The sequence below is a fragment of the Amphiura filiformis genome, chromosome 13 (genome assembly GCF_039555335.1).
Source record: "Amphiura filiformis chromosome 13, Afil_fr2py, whole genome shotgun sequence".
NCBI classification, from domain to species: domain Eukaryota; kingdom Metazoa; phylum Echinodermata; class Ophiuroidea; order Amphilepidida; family Amphiuridae; genus Amphiura; species Amphiura filiformis.
Window position 1 is genome coordinate 43,205,141 of NC_092640.1, and position 24,562 is coordinate 43,229,702.

A 24,562-nucleotide genomic window follows, 5' to 3' on the forward strand; every position below is an offset into this window, starting at 1 on the left:
ATTAACATTTATCACATTTGTATATCACATTTGTATTGCAGTTGATGTCTCAATTCCAATTTTCCTCAACGATTGTTATCACATTTTGCTTTCATTTTCTTTCCAGACTCCTACATTGGACAGTACGAATCAAAGGGATCGACAAAAAGTCACAATACCCTTAATGGACATTAACATAATTGGATAATTACAAACTGAACTATGCATTAATATCAGAATGGCTGGTAATGATAGGACGATAAATTTATTACAAGAATTGGAACACGATTACGAGACAATAATGGGTCTGAGAACAGGAATAAGGAGCAACAACAGTACTAACTATTTCTCAATCGAGGAAGAGATAGCGTATCTACATGAGAGAATTGATCAAATAAATCGGAGTCAGATACATCATCGCTTCAGGAGTTCTTCTAATGTATCTTCTAATGTCACTTTAACGGATGCAAGTACTCAAACCGCTAATGCAATGTACAGTCACAAGAATTTTGAAGAGGATAATACAAATACATATTCTAGGTATAACCGTGAAAATATGTCTCCTCAGAATGAACCAAAAAGATTGAATAATGACATACCTACCAATAACAGAACGGATTCTAATGATACCGTTACACCATGCCATTTTTGTGGCGGCTCAGGGATTGACCTATCGCAATTTGCTGCACATAAATGGACTAATGGGGAATTTCCTTTTGTTGCACCTTTTCATCCCAAGTTAACGCAAAGAACAAATAATGCAGGTAATCATGCAAATGAGCGCCACATATCTTGGGCTTTTATAGATGTTGGAAGTAAGAACTCTTCCAATCCCACAGTGTCCCACATTTATATGGAGCTTAGTACAAGTCCATTGCAAACAACGGATCAAAGAAATGCTGATGATGAACAGCAGCGTCAATTTTCAGCACCCCTGTCAACAGAGCATTCGAATCAAGAAGATTACAGTTCAAGCTACGATCAATCGAGTAATAGTAGTTCAAATCTCTCGTGTTCAGAAAGCGAGTTGGATATACGCGAAGAAGATGAATCGGAAGATTTTTCCGTGAGCGAATCCGGGACTGATGATTACGTAACCTTAAAAAGATCTAATTATACAAACAGACATCGTAGTTTCGGTACATCTGTCGAATTTGCCGACGGTGAGGATAACTGTAATATATCAGCAGATCAAGAAGGAGAGGTGTCGCCCTTTGTTAATTTTGTTTCAAAATTAGATAACGCTCAACCAAACGGACGCATGCGCAATGAAGACAATATACCACGTGCTAAAGAGCAGAAAAGAATCCTAAAACCTAGTTATCAGGTTCGGAATCGACGTCCTACTCCAGGACCTTTAGGGTATCTGAATAACTCACCAAGAAATGAAGATGAAAACCACCTAGATGATGAGGACGTTATTGATCTTGACTTGGAAGATCCTGAGCTCCAAGAAGCTGCAGTAAAAATGCAAGCAGCTTTCAAAGGTTTTAACACAAGAAAGAAACTTGGACAGAATAAAGATACAAAACCTGAACCAAAAGCCGAAAGTGTACCTCAAAGTCCAAAAGAAGCAACTGAAGAAATTGACATAGATCTAAATGACCCGGAAGTAGAAATGGCAGCTGTGAAGATGCAGGCCGTATTCAAAGGTTTTAGTGCTCGTAAGAAGATGGGTTTAAAGAAAGACAGCAAGACACCAATAGAACCTGAGATTGTTGTGCAAAATGCATCGGTTCTGAACTCGGCTTTACCGAGTGGTGTCGACAATGTGATTCCTATAGGTGGAAGGAATGGCACCAACAATGATCATGACGGTGTAGAGGATATAGATTTGAATGATCCTGAGTTAGCTGCTGCGGCGACCAAGATGCAAGCTGCCTTCAAAGGGTTTAACGCCAGGAAGAAGATGGGAATGAAGACAAACGTTAAATCACCTCCTATTGGTAAGTAGTTCAATAACAAAGAAAGTACACATCGTTCTTATAGTTCAATAACAAAGAAAGTACACATCGTTCTTATAGTTCAATAACAAAGAAAGTACACATCGTTCTTATAGTTCAATAACAAAGAAAGTACACATCGTTCTTATAGTTCAATAACGAAGAAAGTACACATCGTTCTTATAGTTCAATAACAAAGAAAGTACACATCGTTCTTATAGTTCAATAACAAAGAAAGTACACATCGTTCTTATAGTTCAATAACAAAGAAAGTACACATCGTTCTTATAGTTCAATAACAAAGAAAGTACACATCGTTCTTATAGTTCAATAACAAAGAAAGTACACATCGTTCTTATAGTTCAATAACAAAGAAAGTACACATCGTTCTTATAGTTCAATAACAAAGAAAGTACACATCGTTCTTATAGCTCAATAACAAAGAAAGTACACATCGTTCTTATAGTTCAATAACAAAGAAAGTACGCATCGTTCTTATAGTTCAATAACAAAGAAAGTACACATCGTTCTTATAGTTCAATAACAAAGAAAGTACACATCGTTCTTATCACTGAAATCTTCTTGTCTTATTTTAGGAAACATAAATTTTGCACTATCTTTGTTCTTTGTTTCCACAACTTGAATACGGTGTCATGAAGCTGTTAGGGATGGCTTCAAACCCTATCATCGGCACTCTGACGCCGTTAAGGCGCCGGCGGGCGACCGGTAGTTGGGATGTGGGAGCCATCCCTTACGTCGAGTCGCTGACTAGTGATTAGCGGGGCTCTAATATATAGGAACTCCATTATATAGTTACAAGTCTTTACTATGTCGGCGGCCTTAACCCTGCCGAGCTTGCGACCTTGATATTAGAGTGGAGCGAAGCGATAGCGGAGCTGTACAGGGACTGTACCAAGGATTTCCCACACATACCACCACCATAGCTAGGGCAGTTGTTCGCTTCTAATACATGAGGTCCCGAGTTCTGCGTAAGTTGGCAACAACTCCCCGTGCGTATAGAATCGAGCAAATGAAGAGTGTTCCGTCCTTCAGTGCGGACTTTAAGCCGTTATTACAGGGGATCAATACCCAGTATATAGGTTTATCGCAGTCAGTTTCGGTAAAATTAGGTATTAACCCCTGTTAAATGTGTCGTACTTATTGGAATTCCATAAGATTAGACTTCATTGGACTGTTCGATTCCAGTTATCCATGGCTAATCTTACGGAATTTTGACCGGCAATTGGCGAATGGAAAAAATGATATTTTACGGCGTCCAATATCTAAAAACACACGAGTACATTTTCCCGTATTTCCTACGAAATGAACGACATTGTATAAATAGGATGGTGTACCCCAGAGGACGGAATAGCCGGCATCACATGTTTATTACCATGTAATATATTACCACCTATATTGGGTGGTTATTTTGTTGTTTCATAGCACATTACAACCTCAAACCAATTATGCACCTGCTACCACGAAATAAGTGTAAAGTCGCAAGTTGGTAGTTTCGAGACATCCTGGCTGCTGCGTTGATGTACTATGTTTGCCGCGCACCTTTAGAAGCCAGTATTATAATCCTTCGTGAATGGTCCATTGTCAATCGTGCTCCCATTCACAAAGGACATACAGGCATACTTTTGGCTTAAACATGTGCGTATGAAACAAAGAACACCAACGCATTAGCCAGGACGTCTTGAAACTAACAACTTGCGACTTTACGCTCATTTCGTGGTAGCAGGTCACAATTAAGAATGACTGGCTTTTCCAAGATGGTAATGGGAAACTCAAAGAGCTACGTTTGTCATATTAAATTTATGATGAGCAATAAGGAGTGTTGCTAAATATTGTTTTCATCGGCTCAGCGACACGATAAGGCGCCCAAATACATAGGTTAATACGATTATCGGGATAAAAGTTTCCCAAAATTACCATAACACTTATTTTCACATGTCGGTCAATAGATCTAAACTGAGCTCAAAAAGAAACTTATAATTTTTCACAAGGTCATATCTTGAAATCCTGTCCATCAAACTGAACTAAAATTACACACAGATTTACTTCAATACTCTACTCTTAACACATGTCAGTAACCAAGCAGTTATCCAACTGACACAGCAGCAAAATGCACTGACATGGGACAGCTTCATGGACCACGATTCACAGCCCAGCCCTGTTTCATGAAAAAAGTGTATGAAAAGCAGAAAGCAGCACCGTTTTATCATCTGTGCAAGGATCTTGTGTGCATTCTCACAGATTTTTTGTCCTGGGTGCCAAATGTTGGGCTGTGAAAGTGAAGGAAGTCCAGGAAGCTGTCCTATGACAGTGCATTTTGCTGTTGTGTCAGTTGGACAACTGATTGGTTACTGACATGTGTTTTACGTAGAGTATTAAGGTAATCCTGTGTGTAATTTTGGTTCATTTTGATTGACAGTATTTTAAGATATGACCTTGTGATTCACAAGTTGTAAAAATTATAAGTTTCTTTTTGAGCTCAGTTTATATCAAGAGCAGGAAAGGTACAATCCCTGCGCACCCTGTGTTTTAGGTACAATTCTGGTTTACCCTGCGCACCCTTAGGGTTAAGGTTCTGGGTTAGGGTTGGGCTTAGAGTTAAGATTCGGGTAAGGATTATACTTGTGAGCTGGGTGTACCAGAATTATTCCGCAGGAAATCATTAATGTTCCAATTTGGTGTCAAATCCCGATGTTGGCAACACTGTATATTACTGGGTGATCACACACGAGACTGAAATGACTTGATTTATTGCTGTCGTCCCGATCAATATCTAATTTATATGAAATCATGCAAAAGAAAAGGGCTGATTTGAGAACCTCTCCATTATTAGATAAAACCCAGTGGTAACGTCAGAGATATAATTATCAATATGATCTACTCTTATCCAGTTGCAGCAAATAACTGTTAAATTCTTCCTTTTTCACGGTTGTTTGATGTGGTAATTTATTATCTTTTCTAACAAAACATCATAATATAAATGTTCAATTTTTTTTCTTGAAAGTATTCATCAGGACTGTTCATAGTAGATTGTTATTTGTAAAGTCATACAACTAGTCCAATAAAATTACACTTACAGCCACCAGAAATGCTTCCCAATCAGTCGTCCATAAATCTGCCATTAGAGATCATGTGGTAGAAAATAATCATGTTATCGACTGGGAGGAGGCTAGGATCGTAGGCAAAGAGAGTAACAGGTACAAGAGGTGGATCAAGGAGGCAATTACCATTATGAAGCAGGGCAACACCATGAACAGAGACGAGGGGCAATACAACTTAAGTCACGTATTTGACGATTTGATTTCCAATTGAAAATCAACTGGCAACTCCGTTGCCAAGCAGCATAAAATATCAGCTGTACACAGATCGTCATTGCAATAATAGCATCGAAAAAGTAAACTGGTAGTTTACGAAACGTCTGCATGTAAGTGGAATTTTATTGGACTAGTTGTATGAATTTACAAATAACAATAAATGTTCAATTCTAGACCTGTACAATACCAACAGCTATCACACTAATATTCACACATATTTTTAGCTATTTTTAATACAGACTTTCATATCTATTCATCTTTTTCTGCTTTTTTGTGGTAATTTTTATTCTATAAATAGTACATTTTGTGTGTAAATTGAGGGCGCCATTTACATATATTTTTAATATAAATTAGCCAAATAATATGAATTGTTTCTTACAGATCATGATAAACAGTTTATTGAAAAATTTCCTTCACATTTGTTAGTCTTTTTCCTGACTAGTCTCAGCTAATACCATTATTCAAATGTCTACCCCTTGTATAGATGTAAACAAGATTTAAGATAAATAGCGCCATCATTGTTCCTCTGTTTCTGCTTTTTTTGTGGTAATTTTTATTCTATACATACCGTAGTACATTTTGTGTGTAAATTGAGGGCGCTATTTACATATATTTTTATGTAAATTAGCCAAATAATATGAATTGTTCCTTACCTATCATGATAAACTGTTTATTGAACAATTTCCTTCACATTTGTTTGTCTTTTTCCTGACAAGTCTCAGCTAATACCATTATTCAAGTGTCTACCCCTTGTAGAGATGCAAACAAGATTTAAGATAAATAGCGCCATCATTGTTCATCTCTTTCTGCTTTTTTGTGGTAATTTTTTTATTCTATACATACCGTAGTACATTTTGTGTGTAAATTGAGGGCGCTATTTACATATATTTTTTATTTAAATTAGCCAAATAATATGGATTGTTCCTTACCTATCATGATAACAGTTTATTGAAAATTTCCTTCACATTCGTTAGTCGTTTTCCTGACTAGTCTCAGCTAATACCATTATTCAAACAAGATTTAAGATAAATAGCGTCGTCATTGTTCATCTGTTTCTGCTTTTTTGTGGTAATTTTATTCTATACATAGTACATTTTGTGTGTAAATTGAGGGCGCTATTTACATATATTTTTAATTTAAATTAGCCAAATGACACTTTTCCTTGACTTACCATTCCTAAAGAAATGAAATGTTTTACTCCTTTTAAGGGATAGCTAAAGTGCATGCGTTACACTTCACGGTGGTGTAAAGTGTAGGTTTACCATAACCCGGATCTTCTCGCAGTTAAACAACTTTACTTTTCTATTTTAGGGAAATAAATAAATGAAGAGTTAAAATGATGACGTGGTCTCTCTTGTTTTGTTCTTTAAAGCACCATCCTTTGAAGAAGAAATGTTCTTCGAGGTTTCTGAAGATGGTTCCTCCGTTCGACTCAAATGCAAACTTGCCTCCACAAAACCAACCCCAAAAGTGACTTGGTATCACAATGATGACGTCATGGATATAGACTCCAACCCAGACCAACGTATTTGGTGTGCCGTAGAGAAAGAGTACTGCATGGTGACTATTTACGATGTGGATGATGAGGATAGTGGTGTGTATACCTGTAAAGCTAAATCATCTGCGGGAGAGGCTACTACGACTGGAGAACTAGATTGTTACGAAGGTAAGAAAAAAAACCGTTCTAGAAATGTTGCATTGGGGAGTTTACATCAATTCCAACACTATACAGCCTGTCTCAAAAAAAGTTGTGCAAGTGAAAAGCCCCCTCTTTGGCAATTAGAAAATACCGTTGTGACATGATGCTTACATCATCGTCACGGGCGCAGTCTTAGCTCTCAGATGCCGTTTGTTCTGTTCAATTTGCTCTTTCCAATTTCGAGATATGTTTATTTAACAACGAAAAGGTAAAATCACAACTGTGCCACTTTTACTAGGGAAGAGAGCTGTACAAGTAAATCAATGATAGCTGATGTGGATGCGTCTAATACACGCCCCCTTTCGGGCGCATACATTAGACGCATCAACATCAGCGCGCGTGCTTTATTTTGTCTAATATCTCTCCCAACATGTAATACGCATTCATTAACCTATAACATGACTGTATAAGTGCGCAATATTTGTTTGCCTTTTAACATGTCTGAAGTGACTAAGAGAACAGTATTTACCATGATAAGATCATTGACATGCACATGTATTTAATTTTTACAGCAGAATGTGAAATATTAATGTATCGTTTAATTTCTTTTAAGCGGAAAAAGAGAATCTTCATTCCTGCATCATGATAAAACAGTAAAAACAGTCAGAAAAGTTTTGTATTGTGTAATATGGATGCATTCTTTTGATTTCACGAAGGAACTCTTGATAAACTTGATGCTATCACTGTTACATGCAAAGCCCTCTTCCCTAGTAAAAGTGGCACAATTGTGATTTTACCCTTTCGTCTTTAACTAAACATATCTCGAGATTAAAACAAGCAAATTGAACAGAACAAACGGCATTTGAGAGCTAAGACTACGCCCTTGACGTTGATGTAAGCATCATGTCACAAACGTTTTCTCTAATTGCTATAGAGGGCACTTTTCACTTGCACAATTTTTTTTGAGACAGGCTGTATATGCGTCCGGTCCCTTATGGCCAGACACAATAAATTTGTCAAAAGTCTGACAGTGAATTGTTAGTTGTGATTTCATACGACTAGTCCAATAAAATATCCACTTACTTGCAGACGTTTCGGAAACTGTCAGTTTCCTTTTTCGATGCTATTGTTGTAATGCCGATCTGTGTACAGCTGATGTTGACTGCTGCTTAGCAACCAAGTTGCCAGTTGATTTTCTGTCAGTTATCAGATCGTCAAAAACGTCACTCAAGTTGTATTGCCCCTCGTCCCTGTTCATGGTGTTGCCCCGTTTCCTGATGGTGATTGCTTCCTTTATCCATCGTGTATATCTGTTGCTCTCTTTGCCCACGATCTTCGCCTCATCCCAGTCAATAACATGATTATTCAGCTGATTATTCACAACCACGTGGTCTGTAATAGCAGATTTATGAATAACAGACTGTGATGCCTTTCTGGTGGCTCTTGTTTTGATGTTATCACCGATTATTTCAGCCTCAGTTTTGTGTTCATCAAGTCTTTTCCCGACTTTTCTGCCTGTTTCCCCGATGTAAGCCGAATTACAGTTTTTGCAAGGAATAGAGTAAATGACATCTGTGGAGTTATATGGTTCACGCTTGTCTTTCGGATGAACTAAGAGATTGCGAAGTGTGCAATTAGTTTTCATTGCAGTGGCGATATTATATGTTTTGAAAATCCTAGAAATGCGCTCGGACACACCTTCCACATATGGGACTACAACTAACACTTTAGACTTGGTCGACTTGTCTTTCTTTTTTCTCTCTTTCTCTGGCTTAGGTTTCGCCATTTGCTCTTTCACCTTTTTGATACTCCAATCCGGGTACCCACATTTCTGAATTTGTTCAAGAATCTGACAGTGAAAACTAACATTTTATACCAAAAAATTAAATTCTATTTCTTATGGAAATGTTATAATATGACCATGATGACTGTGAATTTACATTAACATTCTACATATAAGCTTGATTGCATCTAGATAGATTTCAGTAGTAAGTTATATATCATTCACTATTACTTCGTTTGAAATTTCAGATTCAATCTCAGGATCAGATGATGAAGAAATAATTTCGGCATCTGCATCCGGGTAAGTCGTTTCATTGCCTTAGCCTCTCATCTTACTGGTATGATAAATTCATTGGTACCCATGTGTTAAAAAATAGATTTTGCTTATCTAGTCCATTCTTGGATTGAATTATATTGTAAATCCAATGGGAAAGGGGTACAGATGTAAATTTGACAGATAAGTTGAACTTTTGCTTCCGATTCAGTTCTAGATTCCAACAGTAAAGACTAAACTTGAGGGTTTTGGTAATTCTCAAGGTCAAATTAGAATTGATTTGGACATAACGCAGAGCAGAAATCGATGCCCGAGAGCCGAAAGTCGCTGCAAAAAATCACGTCGAAGTATAATTTAACATGTAGCTATATCTGGAAGCAAATAATTATGATTATGAATCGAAAGCACAATTATTGGTGACCATGTTAGCAGTGTCTTCTTTTCTTCAATTTTGCAATTTCAACAAAGTAGTATATGTTTGACGTAGGCATATAAACCTGGCGCATGGCCGACTCTAAAATACCACGGTCCCAGCTGGATATTTTTATTCCATTTTGAGAAAAATCATTTATATATTTGACCTCTTCCCGACTGTGTTTTTTTTTCAACATGAGGAATAATTAAAATATTTTTATTTATTATTTGGAGAATCCAGTTCTGATATGCGCATATTGTGTGTATTATTTTTTTCACATTTCAGTCTTGTCTGTTCTTTGTTTTTGCATGACCATATTGCGTGTTGGTTTTTTTTTTTGGTTTTTTTTTGTTGTTGTTGTTTTTGTTATTGCTGTTGTTTTTTGCCGACCCTGATTTGTTGCCTTGCCTTGTCATTTGTGTGGGAACACAGGCGTGTTTCATCACGGAAAGACCGTTTAACCAAACCCCAACTTCCTCTTTTCAGATCTTACAGTCCAAGTGAGGAAGACCTGCGTTCAATAGACCAAGATGAACTCAGCAATGACGTCTGTGCAAATCCCAGTTTTACTTTCAAACCTCAGAGTAGAGTCGTTGAACGGGGAATGATGGCGAAATTTATTTGTGGAGTCACGGGTATGTAAAAATATAGCAGTCAATTTCATTAAATACCGGCATTCTTAATTTGATTCGCGTGTGTACGCACTCAAACACTTTGAATCTGTCTGGTCAAGGCTGTTTTACTTTATCGATTGAACAGGCAGGAAATTAGAAATCAGAAACAGTAGTATTTTCCCCCAAAAGAATATTTGAAACCTTTACCATAAATGTGTAGTATATCGCCAATTTCAAAAAAATCAAAATTAGGGCTATTTGATATCATCAGGACATTTTTTGTATTTTGTATTCCGAATACAATTCGATATGTCTGATGTGCTCTCATGTCTCACAAAAATACTGTCCAAACTCTCATACCAGAGCCCTTAATCCTACCAATAGGAGTTTTAATAGGAGTTACAAAATACGTTACAAATACTATTGATATGGACAATTTTGAACCAAGCCATTGGGCCTTTTCAAATTTCCGATTTTCTAGTCTCATTAAATCTATTGCCTTACATGAAACATACCATTGTTAACCGTGTTGTTAATCGTAAGCAACTCAACGCCTCCTACACTTCTACGTTTAAAGTGCGGAAATAAACGCGTTGAAGTGATTAAAAAGTGTTACCCAGGAATTTTTACAGTGCACCCTTTAACGAAAACCAAAACGTGAGCATGAGATGGGACTTATAACAATAGGAAACCAAACCTATATATATAAACCAACATCATTGTTATGCAAAACCGAAAATTTGAAAAGGCCCATAAATTATCAGTTCACTATTTTACTTGTTGCCAAATAAAGGTTCTCCCATACCAGAAGTGAAGTGGTTTATAGATGGTACTCAGCTACAAAATGACGGAATTAAATTCTGCATTTACGATGACTTGGACGAATTCCTGGGTAATGTTGCCGTACTGGAAATCAACTATGCAAATGATTCGGATGAAGGCGAGTATGTGTGTACAGCATCCAACGAGGAAGGTCAGGTTTACTGCTCTGCTGAATTGACTATAGAAGGTAAATAGCTGAAATAGGCGAATTAAGTAAGAACGAAGAAATAAACAAGTCAATCAAATTATCTATGAGCAAGCAAACAAATAAAAAACAAACAAGTAAAGCAAGTAAACAACAAGCAGACAAACAAATAAATAAACAGGCCTAAATAATCAATTAACATCAGCAAACAAACAATGAACTACCGACATCCTTCTAAAGGTTTTCATCCGTCATAAAAAAGCGCATTTATACGACCAAACGACTTAAGCTAATCGTAGATCCATCCTTTGCGCTCATGCATTTTAGTGATTTTTTTTACCCCATCACGTTACCCGGGGTTGGACCGACCATCAAATTACCATGGGGGTTGGTGAGGCCCTCCATTGGTTTCTACAGTAAAATCCATGATTTTCATTTCGCTTTTGTAAAATTATTCCAAGCGATATCAACTATTTACTTGTTAGTTATAGTATTTCCTTTTATATTTAGGAGATCGAGAAAATTCGGTGAAAATGGCATGTTCGTAGACTTTTTAGCCGAAAATAAATTTTACCTTTACTTTTGTATAGGCCTACATAGCCAGAATTTGCCAATTTTGCAAAGGTGCACTCACATTAGCGAATGTTTAAATTTGTACTTATTTTGGTATCACTGTATAGAGGAGACCCATTATCTATAGTTCCAAATAAAAATATGCTTATAATTGAAAATTAAGGGGACCCTCCCTTTCCCCGTTGTACGTGTTGCAAAATATGGCATATAGGCCTGTTATTTTTTTTCATTTATACACCGCCTATATGTGCTTGATAATCATGATAATGACGTCTGTCATAATTGCTACTTAGGGAACGATGTAGTTTTACCGGTACCTGGATCCCCTCGTTATTTTACTCTCGTAATAACGGTGAATATCTAAAATGCTAAAAATCTGTAGCCAATTTATAGAATAGAGAAAACTATCAATAAAAATAACCATGCATACAGCACGTCAAATGATTATGATGATTATGGTATAATCAAAATAGGTCGTTTGTTGCTGCTCAAATCAGTGTCGAGATCATTATGGCCAAAGTGTTCAATTACTTCTCTATTGAATTATTTACTAACGCACGAAAATAATCATAATATTTCAGGAAACGAGAGTACATTTCAAAGGAATATGCGTTATTGTAGCTTTTCAATAAGCAAAAGGAATGAATATACATGAAAGTTGTTTTTGGTTGACCGTGCACATACACACATCAAGTTGGATATTTTGAATAATACAGTTTTACCAGTTCTAGGATATCCTCGCTGAACGAAAAATGTTTGATGTACACTCCTATGGGAACGGTGCAACTTAGAACCTTTTATTTCGTCCCGTAGGCTTATATAGCACCTTATGCAATGCTATAATTATCATGATCATGGTCTATAAAGAACTTGAAAATGCTCTATATACATACATGATAAAGAACCTTAGAGATCTTAATAGGCGTATATAGAAAACTTTCTAATTCATTACTTCAGGGACTCATCGCAAATTTAAGAAAAGTGAAAAGGAGTGTTAACACTTTTCGGTTCTATAAAAATCATTTTCTTGGCTAACATGGCTAAACAACCATTATTCTATTCTTTATTAAGGTTCTACAAAGAACCATGTTGGCTAAAGAACCTTTTTGGTACTACAAAGAACCTCATTGGTTCTCCGTGGTTTTCTTTGTAGAACCAAAAATAAAGGTCTATAATGTCATTTATAATTATGTGCAATGCAACTTTTTTTAAGAGTTAGGCCTATAGTGGTAATAAGATGCCGTTGGTTTGGCGGTAGTGGCAGTGACGATGATGATGATGATGATGATGATGATGATGATGATGATGATGATGATGATGATGATGATGATGATGATGATGATGACGATGACGATGACGATGACGATGATGATGATGATGATGATGATGATGATGATGATGGCGTCGATTATGATAATGATGGCGCAGCAAGGACATATAATTGGCCTGCAAAGATCAATTAATATTTAATGCAAGATTCTTAAATCTTCTCATATTTTCCCCATTATAACAGATCCCGATGAGGATATGATACCACAGCATCAATATGTCGAAGATGAGCACGGAACATTGTACAACATAAATGGGTATGTACCGGTATGTTATCAGGACCCTGTCAACTGTCAAGGAGAAAAAATAACAAAACCACCACCCCCAATAAAAAAACCAACACATACACAAATATTCCTATATGCCAAATGGCTCATTATAGCTTCTTCCCAAATAGGGCCTACTCAGTCCCCTTTGTTCATGTTCATATTGTTGAAATTGGTGAAACGTAAAGAAAAAAGAAAGGAAACAATTATGAAATTATTATAATCTGATCTACTGGACTTACGTTTTTGTGAGTGGCAATATTTCACATCCTATCTCGGATGCATCATCAGGCCAACTGACAATCTTCATAAAGGAAACAATGAAGACAAAACCACAGTCCGGCAAATTTTTGATTAAATCCTAACCCTAACCGTAACCTTAGGGTTAGCCCGAACACTTACCCTAACCTAACCCTAACACTTACCCTAACCCTAACCCTTTCCTATGTGTTCCTATCGGTTATAAAATTGTTGCGTCCCGTTATGGTTGCAGGAAAAAACTGGGTCAAATAGCTAGCCCTAGGCCTACAGGCTAATGTGCCGCGCCTTGCGAACTTATTCTCCAAAGTCGGCCTAACAATGCACATCCTTATAATATATTTTTAGCCTGGCTTTTGTTTGGACCTGGTCCCATCAGGACCTAAGTTTGTTTCCGCACACAAACAGTCCTTTCCGAAATTATATAGCGAGTTGCCGCCGCCGGTCCCTGCCTGGATTTCGCAGGCTTTAGTATGCTACCCTCTGTTGTTTTTAGATAAATGCTGTTGGGTTATTATGATTTACCATCGTCTGCTACCACACGTGTTTATGAACATTGCCTGTTGTTAATTTTTTTTTTTAAAGTAGTCCAAATTATATTAGGTTTCCTTGGGTATGTATGATTTATAGTATTATAAGACGGGAAACTATGCTGTAAATAAAGTAAAACAAATCTCTTCATAATCTGAATTTGGAAAGATAAATCTAAAATAATACATGTATATAAAATTAGAGGAAATATAACTGGAAACGCTAATTCAACCGGAAGTTGGTATCATCTGTCAAAGAAAGAGAAACGTGTGCATTGTTGTGTGTTGGTGTTTTGACTTTTGTACCAACAAGAGTCAGACCCGCAGGAAATTCTACCTTTTATTTAATTCTGATAATATACGTGGAAGTACTAGTAAAATACTGTTAATGCTGCCTATGGTAAGTGCCAAACATATTACATAAGTAATAACATTGTTCGTCAAGCATTATTTTGCTGAAGTAAGCTTAAAATTAAATTCAGACCATTCCAAAAACTTGTGATTAAATTAAATTCAGACCATTCCAAAAACTTGTGAAGAATTTAATGATCTAAAAACAGTCTTGACAGACGTGAGCATGGTGAGTAGATATCGGTTAGACACTTGCAGGAAGTAAGTGAGCAATTTCGTTTAAAGCCATAATGTTAAATGTACGATCTTATAATATGAAATTGGTTAATTTTTTTCAAACCTGATTTTTTTGCATATTTGTAATGTTTACACATGTCCCAACTTGCACCTAAATGGAATCGGCCAAATTTGTTGTCTTTGTACTCATTGTAGGTCAACAGAGCAAAGTTCGACAAATTATTATAATTTAAAAATTATGATAATAATGTCCTCCCATAGATAGTCAGAACTGCATGTTAAATGGTCAAAATAACCATTGGGGTTTCTTTCACTTTTCCTTGTTATTTCAACTTACAATGGACAGCAACCCTTCCCGGCAGTTATTACTAATATTATTTCAACATTTTGAATAAAGAATAACAAAATTAAAATTTGACGGAAATTGTACATTAAGCTTGCTTTAGTTTAACTCGGACTGGTCTCGGTCTTGTGATTGTGAATCAAAATACTGGTACGGTACCACTACTTGTACGGTACCGTTTATAGTTTCATACATAGACATACGTATTGAATTGATTGATGATTGATTCTACAATTAATAGTATAGTAGAACCCAAGCAATTCAATTTTGATGCCTGCAAACTATTTTCAGGAGAATCTTTGCATGAATCCATTCTCTGACTTTTTACAACATATTTAGGGACCGATCATTATTTACGCCGGCAGGGGGGGAATGGGCATTTTGGAAAAAATATTAACAAAATAATTTGTGTTCCCCCCTCGCGTCCCCTCAAAATTTTCGGATTTCCCCCTTGTTTTCCCGAATTTCTCCATTTAAAATTTAACAATCCCCGCCCTCCTGGTTCAACAAAAAATTTCGTGTTCCCTCAAGACCAAAAAAAAAAATTGATGTTCCCTCCCTCAAAATGCCCATTTCCCCCTGACATAAATAACGATCACTCCCTTACCTGTCTTAATATGTGTCCCGCAATAAACAACAGGACTTTGCTCTCCTGCTTTGCACGGCGTCTACGCCCTGTGTGAGATGGGACTTTCAAGTTTGCACAGTATACTACAGATGCAGATGTCCTGCAGTATCAATGTAAATCCTGTTATAGCAAGACAAAATGTTTTTATCATGCTCTGCGGCCTTAACGATTGAGTCTCGCATGTTGTGAATAGCGCAAAATGTTGTGTGTCGGGGTGGCCAGAATGGTGGAAACTTAAAGTGAAAATTTATATCCTACTTTAAGGAACATTTTCTAGGGTGAAATTGTCTGTAGAAACTGAATCTGACATAAAAAATGCATTTATAATTAATCAACTTGGCACATAGCACTGTACAGGCATATTTCTGCCCGAAGTCCCCAAATTTGAGCGAAAATTTCCGCAAAAAAAATAAGTCCTTCAAAACTGGGACTCTCAGAGCTAAACAAATATAAACTTGCTCTAGAGGGAGGTCTTGGCTATAGCAAGTTTATATTTGTTTAGCCTTAAACCTCACAGTTTTGACGGACTTATTTTTTTTGCGAAGGCCTTTATTTTTTTCACACCCGCCAAAATGTTTGGGGTAGGGGTACCATATTACTACTTTATTTTTTTTCAGTACATTTAACTTAATCAAGTTTTATACCACTATTTAGCTATTGAAATACTGAACAATAAGACACAAAAAGCATTACAATAGCTCATACCATTGAGGAGTTATGGCTTTTTCAAGCTCAAAATTAGGCGAAAATTGCATTTTTTTCCAAATCAATTGTCACCCTGACCCCCAACTTTCTAACCCTGTTACAACAATAAAGAAAAAGATTTATCCCATTTAATGATTTGAATATCACAAATGTACCCTTGTCACATAATTAGCATAATAATTATGCACTACCGTACTCATTAGTTTTCATGTTCATACACTCACAGGAAATTAGCAAGTCAAATATTTTGTCACCCCAAAACGGCCATTTTCGGCCAAAATTGGACCAAAAAATTAATTTTTCTCAAAATCAGTGAAAAACAAGGGGTTTTAAGTGCCAAAATCAGAAAATATGTGACATTACCCCTAGAAACATTTTTAAATGTAATCAAGAATTTTGACTGTTTTTACCCCTAAATATTTTTTTCACACGCATGTCCGCCAAACGTAAATCAAAGCTTGAACGCTGTCATATCCTGTTTTCCATATCCTTAGACAATTTGAACAGTGCAATATGATTTTAGTACATTGTAAAATTTGACTTATTTTGAACAAAATACATTTTATTTGTTCAAAGAATTTCCAATAATTGAGGGGTCAAAATTAATTAATTTCCCAACCAAGGGTGAAATTAAGTGGGAGACGGGATCCGTTTGGCCCCCAGAAACTCTGAAATGGCCCCTGATTCCATCTCAATTGTAATTGACCAGGGGACACTTTTCTCACAAAAGTGGCCCCCTGGATAGTGAACCAAAAGTATAAAATTCAAGACTCAAGACTATACAGTTGAATTTTATTTGAATTTTCACCTTCATCTGGAACAAATTTCATGATGATCATGATGACCCTGTGTTCTCAATAATACTACCTGCCCATATATAGAGTGATGCCAAAACCTGCTATTTTTTTAGCAACCTTTACCTTTCAAATGAGACCAAATTCATTACCATGCAAGGAAGTAAAATACCTTGTTCTTTGAACTTATTGACCATCCCGCATAGCATTTTGGTGGGCCCACAGTGATTTTCACATGCTAAGGATCAGAGGGCCTGCCTTGTATTCATAACCTCATCCTAACCTTAAAATAAACGCGATGAGTGCGATCCAATCATATTTTATTATTTGCGAAAACACGAACGCAAATCGAGGTCATTAATATCTCACAATTGACCGCAAAATGTGTAATTGTTCCAATGTCGCACACAATTGACCTCCACGTGCGTCCAACAAACAGCGCGCTCGTTGGCTGCCGTATTTGGATTGCGCGCTACCATATTTGCACAGATTCTGATACGCATTTTTGTTATTGGTCGTCTTGTTTTTAGCCTGATCGATTTTGGGAAAGGGAAGATGTAAAAATTGTTACAAACTTTTGAGGAAAATTTTGTGTTATTTTGTAAGATTAAAAAATCAAAGTGACGGTTATGAATACGGTTAAATGAATAACTGCGCATCGGTTATTTGAAGGGCATTGTGAAAAATCTAAACATTTTGCTTTGGACCTCGGAATATCCCTCGGCTACGCCTCTCAGGATATTCCTCGGTTCCAAAGGCAAAATGTTTAGATTTTTCACAATGCCCTCCAAATAACCGATGCGCAGTTATTAACCTCTAATCAAGAACTGGTTTGTTTGTTTTAAATAATAATGTTATTTTTTCCTCAGCTATGGTCTAAGTGAACATTTTGCAAGTGATGGTGGCAGTAATTTGTCTGGGCAACATCAGAATCTGGTGATATTTGGCATAGAAGGTTCAAGCACTAAATTCCACTCAACATTCAGAGGTAAGAAAATAAGTTAGGCATTTAAGAATTCTTTGATGGTCGTAAGCTGACCGTCGACCAACCCTTAAAAAAACCGAACCTTTTTATTACATTTTCAGATAAAAAATAATAATTTGTCCTCTACCTGACTGTATTTTTTTCAAACTAAGATATATTTATTTATTATAATATAGTATTATTTTGAAAATCCAGTTCTGATATCTGCATATTGTGTGTATTTCTTTCTTTTTTTATATACTGTAGGGGGGGCCTATATATATACATGCTGAAATTTTCCCGGTGATTTATTTTTGTGAGTTTCACAGATTAACATATGTGCCCTTGAACCCGCAAATATGTTAAAGCGAAGAAATTCTAAATGTATTTTATTGTATGTCATGCTTTTTCGTTGTTTTTAATAATTGTAAATTTCACATCAATTCAGCTTTTAGCTGCTACTGTGTATTTTAATAAACCATGAATGTATAAGTTGCCAACAACCGTGAATTTAACACATCGCGAAATTGTCAGTGATACTTGAAACCGTGAAAATATCTGTATACAAAAATATTGTTAAGCCCTCTTAAAATGTGTTTTTAGAGCCCTAAGAGAAGTTATGTACATTTCAGAAAGATTTTCAAGTAGTCGTATAGATCCCAGTACTGATATTACACAAAGTGAATTAAAAAGCCATTTATATCTAGTTCAATTACATAAGATCATTGCGCTTTACAGAAAGTCGCTGACCGCTTTGCCCCAAACCACACCATTAGGATGCAGCTCTACAGAACCCTAATCAGACTATATTTAATAGCCATCGCATCCAGGATCAGCTCTCCTCCCCTATTCTAGTATACATATTTTATTTCTTTTTCAATGCCACATACTAAGTTAGTATTTGTATGCCTCCACCACGAGGTGTTACATTGTACCTTGTTTGCAACATCCATATTTACCTCCGTCCTGTCCCTGTATCTCCGAATGTTGTATCTCTTGAATGGATAGACAGAAACTCTGGCTGCTTGTTTTGGGGTCTTTAATTTGCATATTCATTATTATGATAATGAACTAATTTGTATATTTTTATGCCTCCACCGCGAGGCATACTGTTTTTGCACTGTCCGTCCTTCCGAGCTTCCGTCCTTCCGTGCTTCCGTCCGTCCGGATGCTGTATCTCGGGGATGGATGGGCGGATTGACTTCACATTTACAGGATAGGAGGGTCATGGTCAAAAACCATGGATACTTTTTTTGGGTGGGGTTCAAGGTCATATACTGAGGTCAAAGGTCAATCTGAGGTCAAATGACTAAAAATTGCTGTATGGGCTTGAAACTTGGTGCGTACAGTCAACATTTCAAGCCAAATTTTTGGAAGGTCATTTTGGGGTCATCCGGGGTCACCAAGGGGTCAACTGAGGTCAAATTACTAAAAATTGTTGTATGGGCTTGAAACTTGGTGGGTACAGTCAACATTTAGAGCCAAATTTTTGGAAGGTCATTTTGGGGTCATCCAGGGTCACCAACTGAGGTCAAATTACTAAAAAGTGTTGTATGGGCTTGAAACTTGGTGGGTAGGCCTACAGTCAACATTTAGAGCCAAATTTTTGGAAGGTCATTTGGGGTACAAAAAATTCTCGTATTTACCAATTACCAAACATGTTTATTAATTCATCCTATTACTTTATTGAATTATATTTTATTTACTTATCATGTTTATTTCTTTATTTACTAACAAATTTATTTTATTCATCTAATATTTCCCTTATGCCTCCACCGTGAGGCATACTGTTTTTGCAATGTCGGTGCTTCCATCCTTCCATTCGGATGCTGTATCTTGTGAACAGATAGGTGCATTGATAGATTTGTACACATTTAAATCGCCCCATGGTGGAGGCATCCCATTCGACGCCTTGCGTCGAAAACACCCACCGAGAACCGCGAATGCTGAGAACCGTGAAAGCCGAGAACCGCTCTAGTTTTTCTTCAAATTACTTCACTTTAAAAAAATTCAAATTTCTAGTTTTTCAATATATTTTGGGGGGAATTTGCATTTCGTTCAAACAGTTTTTAAAAAAATGTCCCCATCCCCATTCTTTTTATGAACACAATAGCTAAGAACCTCAAACTTCTAGTTGATCCCCTACCCAATACTACTATAATTTTTTCAATAATTTGGGAGGATTCATAAAGTTTGATCATGTGTGGGCTTTTCATCATCTATCAAAATGAGAAACTTTTTTCTTGCTTTAATATAACAGGCCAAAGAACAATTTACATGATATGTATGACTACAGTGGAAATTCCTGAAGTTTAAAGTTATATTTTAACTTTGAACATTTCAATGATTGTGATGTAGGTGTTGTTTGCATTTTTGAAACATTCTTGGCATTTTTATCCATGATCATGTTAAATTACATTCAAGCTACATGTAAATATGCCATGTGTTATTTTTGAACCCTAAAAGGGATCATATTTTATGTTTTTTGAGTAGGCGTATTCTCAAGTGAAGGTCTATTTCAAAGTTTAGAAAAAAACATTGAGTCATCAGGGCTGAAACTCCAAGATGGCCAAATTAAGTGGAAAAACCTTAAAATGCTACCAAGGGGGCCCAACTCCATGGAGTTATGCCTTTCTTCCATGAAAACCATGATTAATGACTTTTTAGAGAGTGGATTTTGGCTCATCTTTCACACACAAAGAAGAACAATCTGCTGGCAATAAAATGCTGGGTCTAACTCATTTTTGGTAAAAAATTAGAGTTGGGCCCTTAATTCCAATCAAGTATCCAATTGTGTACTGAATTCACGTGTTTGAAAATATTGGATCCAATACATAATAATGATAAAATTGGATGCTTTACAAGTGTACACCAATGGTCTCTCTATGAGTTTTTAAAATATTGGACTCGACTACGTTTACATCTCGTCCAATATGTTAAAACTCATACTCATAGCTCCACCATTACATATGGGCTAATTCAATCCCAATTTTATATCACGATCTGATCCAATTGGACCAAAGTCAGCAATTATGAAAAAACTAAAATATTATCCTGTTTTGGTAAACAGCTAAATCCTAATCATTTTATTAGTTCTAACTGGCAATAAAAGTCCAATTTTAAATTGGAAATAAGGGTCACAAACATGCGTTTGTAGGGTGTTTTCTTATGCTGTGACATTCAAGCCCAAAGACTTGTTCCAAGACTAATTTCAGGTTATCATTCTAATTTTAGAAAAACACATACTAATCTCTTTCATAACCAATAATCAAAATTAACACGAAATTATTGAAATATTAAATTTATGAGCAAACTCATAGCCTATACTACAAATTTTGAATGCTTAGACTTGTGCCAGGTCTTTGAATTTTGTGAATTTTATGTCAGAAATCATGCAAAATTGCATGTTTTGGGCCCATTTCCCTTGAAAACTATTAAAATTGGACTTTTTTTGCCAGCTATCCCCCCTCCCTGGAAGGATTATGATTTAGTTATGTTTCATTTGGAAACGGGCTAATATTTATTTAATTAAAAAAAATAGAGCTGTATTTTTTCAACATCAGGAAGTATATTAATACTAATTACTATAAAATAGTTGTGATAATAATTTTAGTCAAAATGTCTTATTTTGGGTTTGGTGTCACGGTCACATATTAACATAGGCCTACATTTAAATTAAAAAAATTTCTACAGTAGCTGAAAAAAAGATAAGTGACCAAAACCAATAATTTTTATCTTTAATCAAATAATTTTAAACTTGATAATGACACATCCATCCCACACAGACAAAACTAAAAGTTAATAATTAACGCTGGTATGCATACAGACATTGCCCTATTGTAGCATGTAAAGACTACCATCCTAACATTGATGTGTTTATTGGACTCCGTCACCTCAAATAAGGTCACGCTGCCGTAAGTCTCTGATCAATATTGTGTCTATTGTAATTAATAGATCCATACTGGTGTATTTTATTTGTATACATGTATGCCGGTGGCAATCATTATAAATTTATTGCCAAATGTGTATGTACATGGACTGATAGTGTGTATAATATAATATCGGAAATTATAATGCGTATATAGAGGAATAACACAGGTTATAAAACAGTGAATTTGGTAAGTATGAGCTATAGTTTGAGTATTTTGCAGGGTATTGTGATGATATCAGATGTGATTATTAATTATTTGTTTTGTAGGCTTATTAGTTAATTTGAATGTTGTGCACTTATAATTAGTGTATGATTCAGCAGGTGTGTTCAAAGTTGTCTGTGCTCAAGTTCAAAGCTAACAGTGTGGTTTTGTAAAATAACAATTTGAAGAGGTCTAATTGAGTCATTATAACATGCATACTCCCCCACTGAATAGAAAACGGGCTAAAGGTTGTCACAATTGTTCAAGGGCTATTCCAGTGGAAATACATACACCCCTGTGGAAAATAGGACCTTAATCTTCAACACAGGGAGTGTGAATTTCATATGGGGTTACCTGAATTGGGCTGTGACATTGGCAATAGTGGGAAATTAAATTTGAAGCTGAGATGCCTCATATGGCAACACTTCTGCGGGTGCTGAGGGATTCAGACAATGCTTTTTCGGGAAATTAGGCTTAGGAAATCACCCTTCAGTGGTCTCCTAATTGTTGCACTTGTCAAATAATTTGTAATTATACACTGTATACATACTTATACACATGACTTCTGTATACAGTGGAGTCAGGAGTAATGGATAGTCAAGTTGGATTAGCAGGTAAAAACTGTATGTTTGTTTGTTTGGTAAAAACTGTATGTTTGTTTGTTTGCCTACAATGAAATTTTGTTGATGTGACTTCTGCCTAGTATATTACCCAGTTACGTTCGGTCAGTACCACATTATGCAGAACTGTAAGTTGTGATATAATTTATTGAGCATCAGAAGCTTACATTTTCCTGGTACATGTAGTACCAGTAGGCTACATGTTACAATGTGTCACAATTTTGTACACATTACTGTAACTAAAGAGCTGATTCAGTAATTACCCCCCCCCCTCTCTGGTGCGCAGCCCCTTACCAATGCTTACTCCAGGGGCTTACTCTAAAATGGGAAAATGGCTGATGAGTGACTGCTACAATTTTGGACATTATGGTTATACAGCAAGATAGGACTGCCAGTACATTACATGCCTTGTTAGTCAGGGATTGAGTTTTAAGGCGTGCGAGTGCAATTCGCACGCGCCGCACGCCTGAAAATACGCCGAGGGTGCGATTTTTCGCACACCTAAAAAAAAAAAAAAAAAATTTTTTAAACTTGAAAAAAAAATTACAAAAGATTTAAAAAATTATAAATTCATGTTCAAAATAGGCAAATTTATAATTGATGTTCACATTACAACCTATTTATGAAGTAAAGAAGCATACAAAACAAATGCATTTTAAAATCATTCATAGATTATTATGTGAACATAATTTACAAATTTGCCTATTTTAAACAAGAATTTATAATTTTTAAATCTTTTTGTAATTTTTTTTTTTTTTTAAATTAAAAAAATTCCAGGGACATTCTAAAGTTCCAGGGACATTCTAGGGACATTCTAAATCCAAAAAAAAAAAAAATTACAAATGACACTAGCAATAAGTCCAAAGTCCAGGGACATCTATGCAGTATACACCATTCATTACCCCAGAGCTTTTACCATGGCCATTTAAAAAAGTACATGTATGTTGTCACAATTGCTAAGTTTTAGCTGAAAATGAAATCATAGTCATACACCAGTTTTGAAAAAGCACACCTTGGTTTATTTAGGTGTGCGATTTGCAGCACACCTAAAAGCACACCTCGGGTTATCCAGGCGTGCGATTTACAGCACACCTGTCACATTGCAAAACTCAATGCCTGGTTAGTGTTACTTTGTAAACATACAAACATACCTTCTTTAGTGTGCATGAAGCAACGCAATTGAAGACTTGCAACTCTTCAGCTTTTTAGCGGATTTCAGCTTTTTTATGTTGCTTATATTTTACCTGTTTTATATTTTCAGTGAGCTGTTTTACCCCAATTTCACAGTTGAGCTACATACATTACCCCAATTTGTCAGTTTTTGGTTAGCATTTTCAGCTTTTTTCACTAAAGGTCAGTTTCAGGTCTACAATTGGTGGGGGTGTGTCTGATTTACTGTGTGCTTATTGGCTGTCAAGCAACACAAAATAAATTATTTGTTTATTGACAAGTTACACTGTGCTGACTACTCATGTTATTTTCTCTCTCTCTCTCTCTCTTTGCTATGACAGGTCCAAATAGACCTCTACTAACCTGGGAAAAGGATGGTACTTCTATCAAATCAACAGATCGTGTGGTACAATATGAAGGAGATCGAACCTTTGGGTTGGAAATAGCCGATATACAACAAACCGATGCTGGCGTGTATAGTTGTAGAGCCATACTAGGAGACGAGGACGGGGAAGAAACAGAAATATGCAATTTCCAACTTGTCATTCAAGGTAGGAATTTAAGTTTCAAGAAAAGTAAATAATGTTTAGTCACATTTTTTGGTTCACATTGAATTTAAAGTCTTATAGTTCTCAGAAAGGGCCTTTTACGCTAGCTGATGCACTCGTCTTGATAAACATAAAAAGAACTAGGTTATGCATGGGTCACGCAGCTTG

The 24,562-nt window shown here is 36.1% G+C and overlaps 1 protein-coding gene across 1 annotated transcript in view; it reads left to right on the forward strand.

Moving 5' to 3' along the window:
• Positions 1-24,562, forward strand: part of LOC140167685 (uncharacterized) — a 77,903-nt gene that overhangs the window by 17,299 nt on the left and 36,042 nt on the right. The window contains exons 2-9 of the mRNA XM_072190984.1: positions 107-1,925; positions 6,627-6,920; positions 8,925-8,976; positions 9,851-9,999; positions 10,772-10,987; positions 13,032-13,104; positions 17,829-17,947; positions 24,188-24,397. Coding sequence (XP_072047085.1) covers positions 218-1,925; positions 6,627-6,920; positions 8,925-8,976; positions 9,851-9,999; positions 10,772-10,987; positions 13,032-13,104; positions 17,829-17,947; positions 24,188-24,397 — 2,821 coding nt within the window. The 5' untranslated portion in view covers positions 107-217. The remainder of the gene's footprint in view (positions 1-106; positions 1,926-6,626; positions 6,921-8,924; positions 8,977-9,850; positions 10,000-10,771; positions 10,988-13,031; positions 13,105-17,828; positions 17,948-24,187; positions 24,398-24,562) is intronic.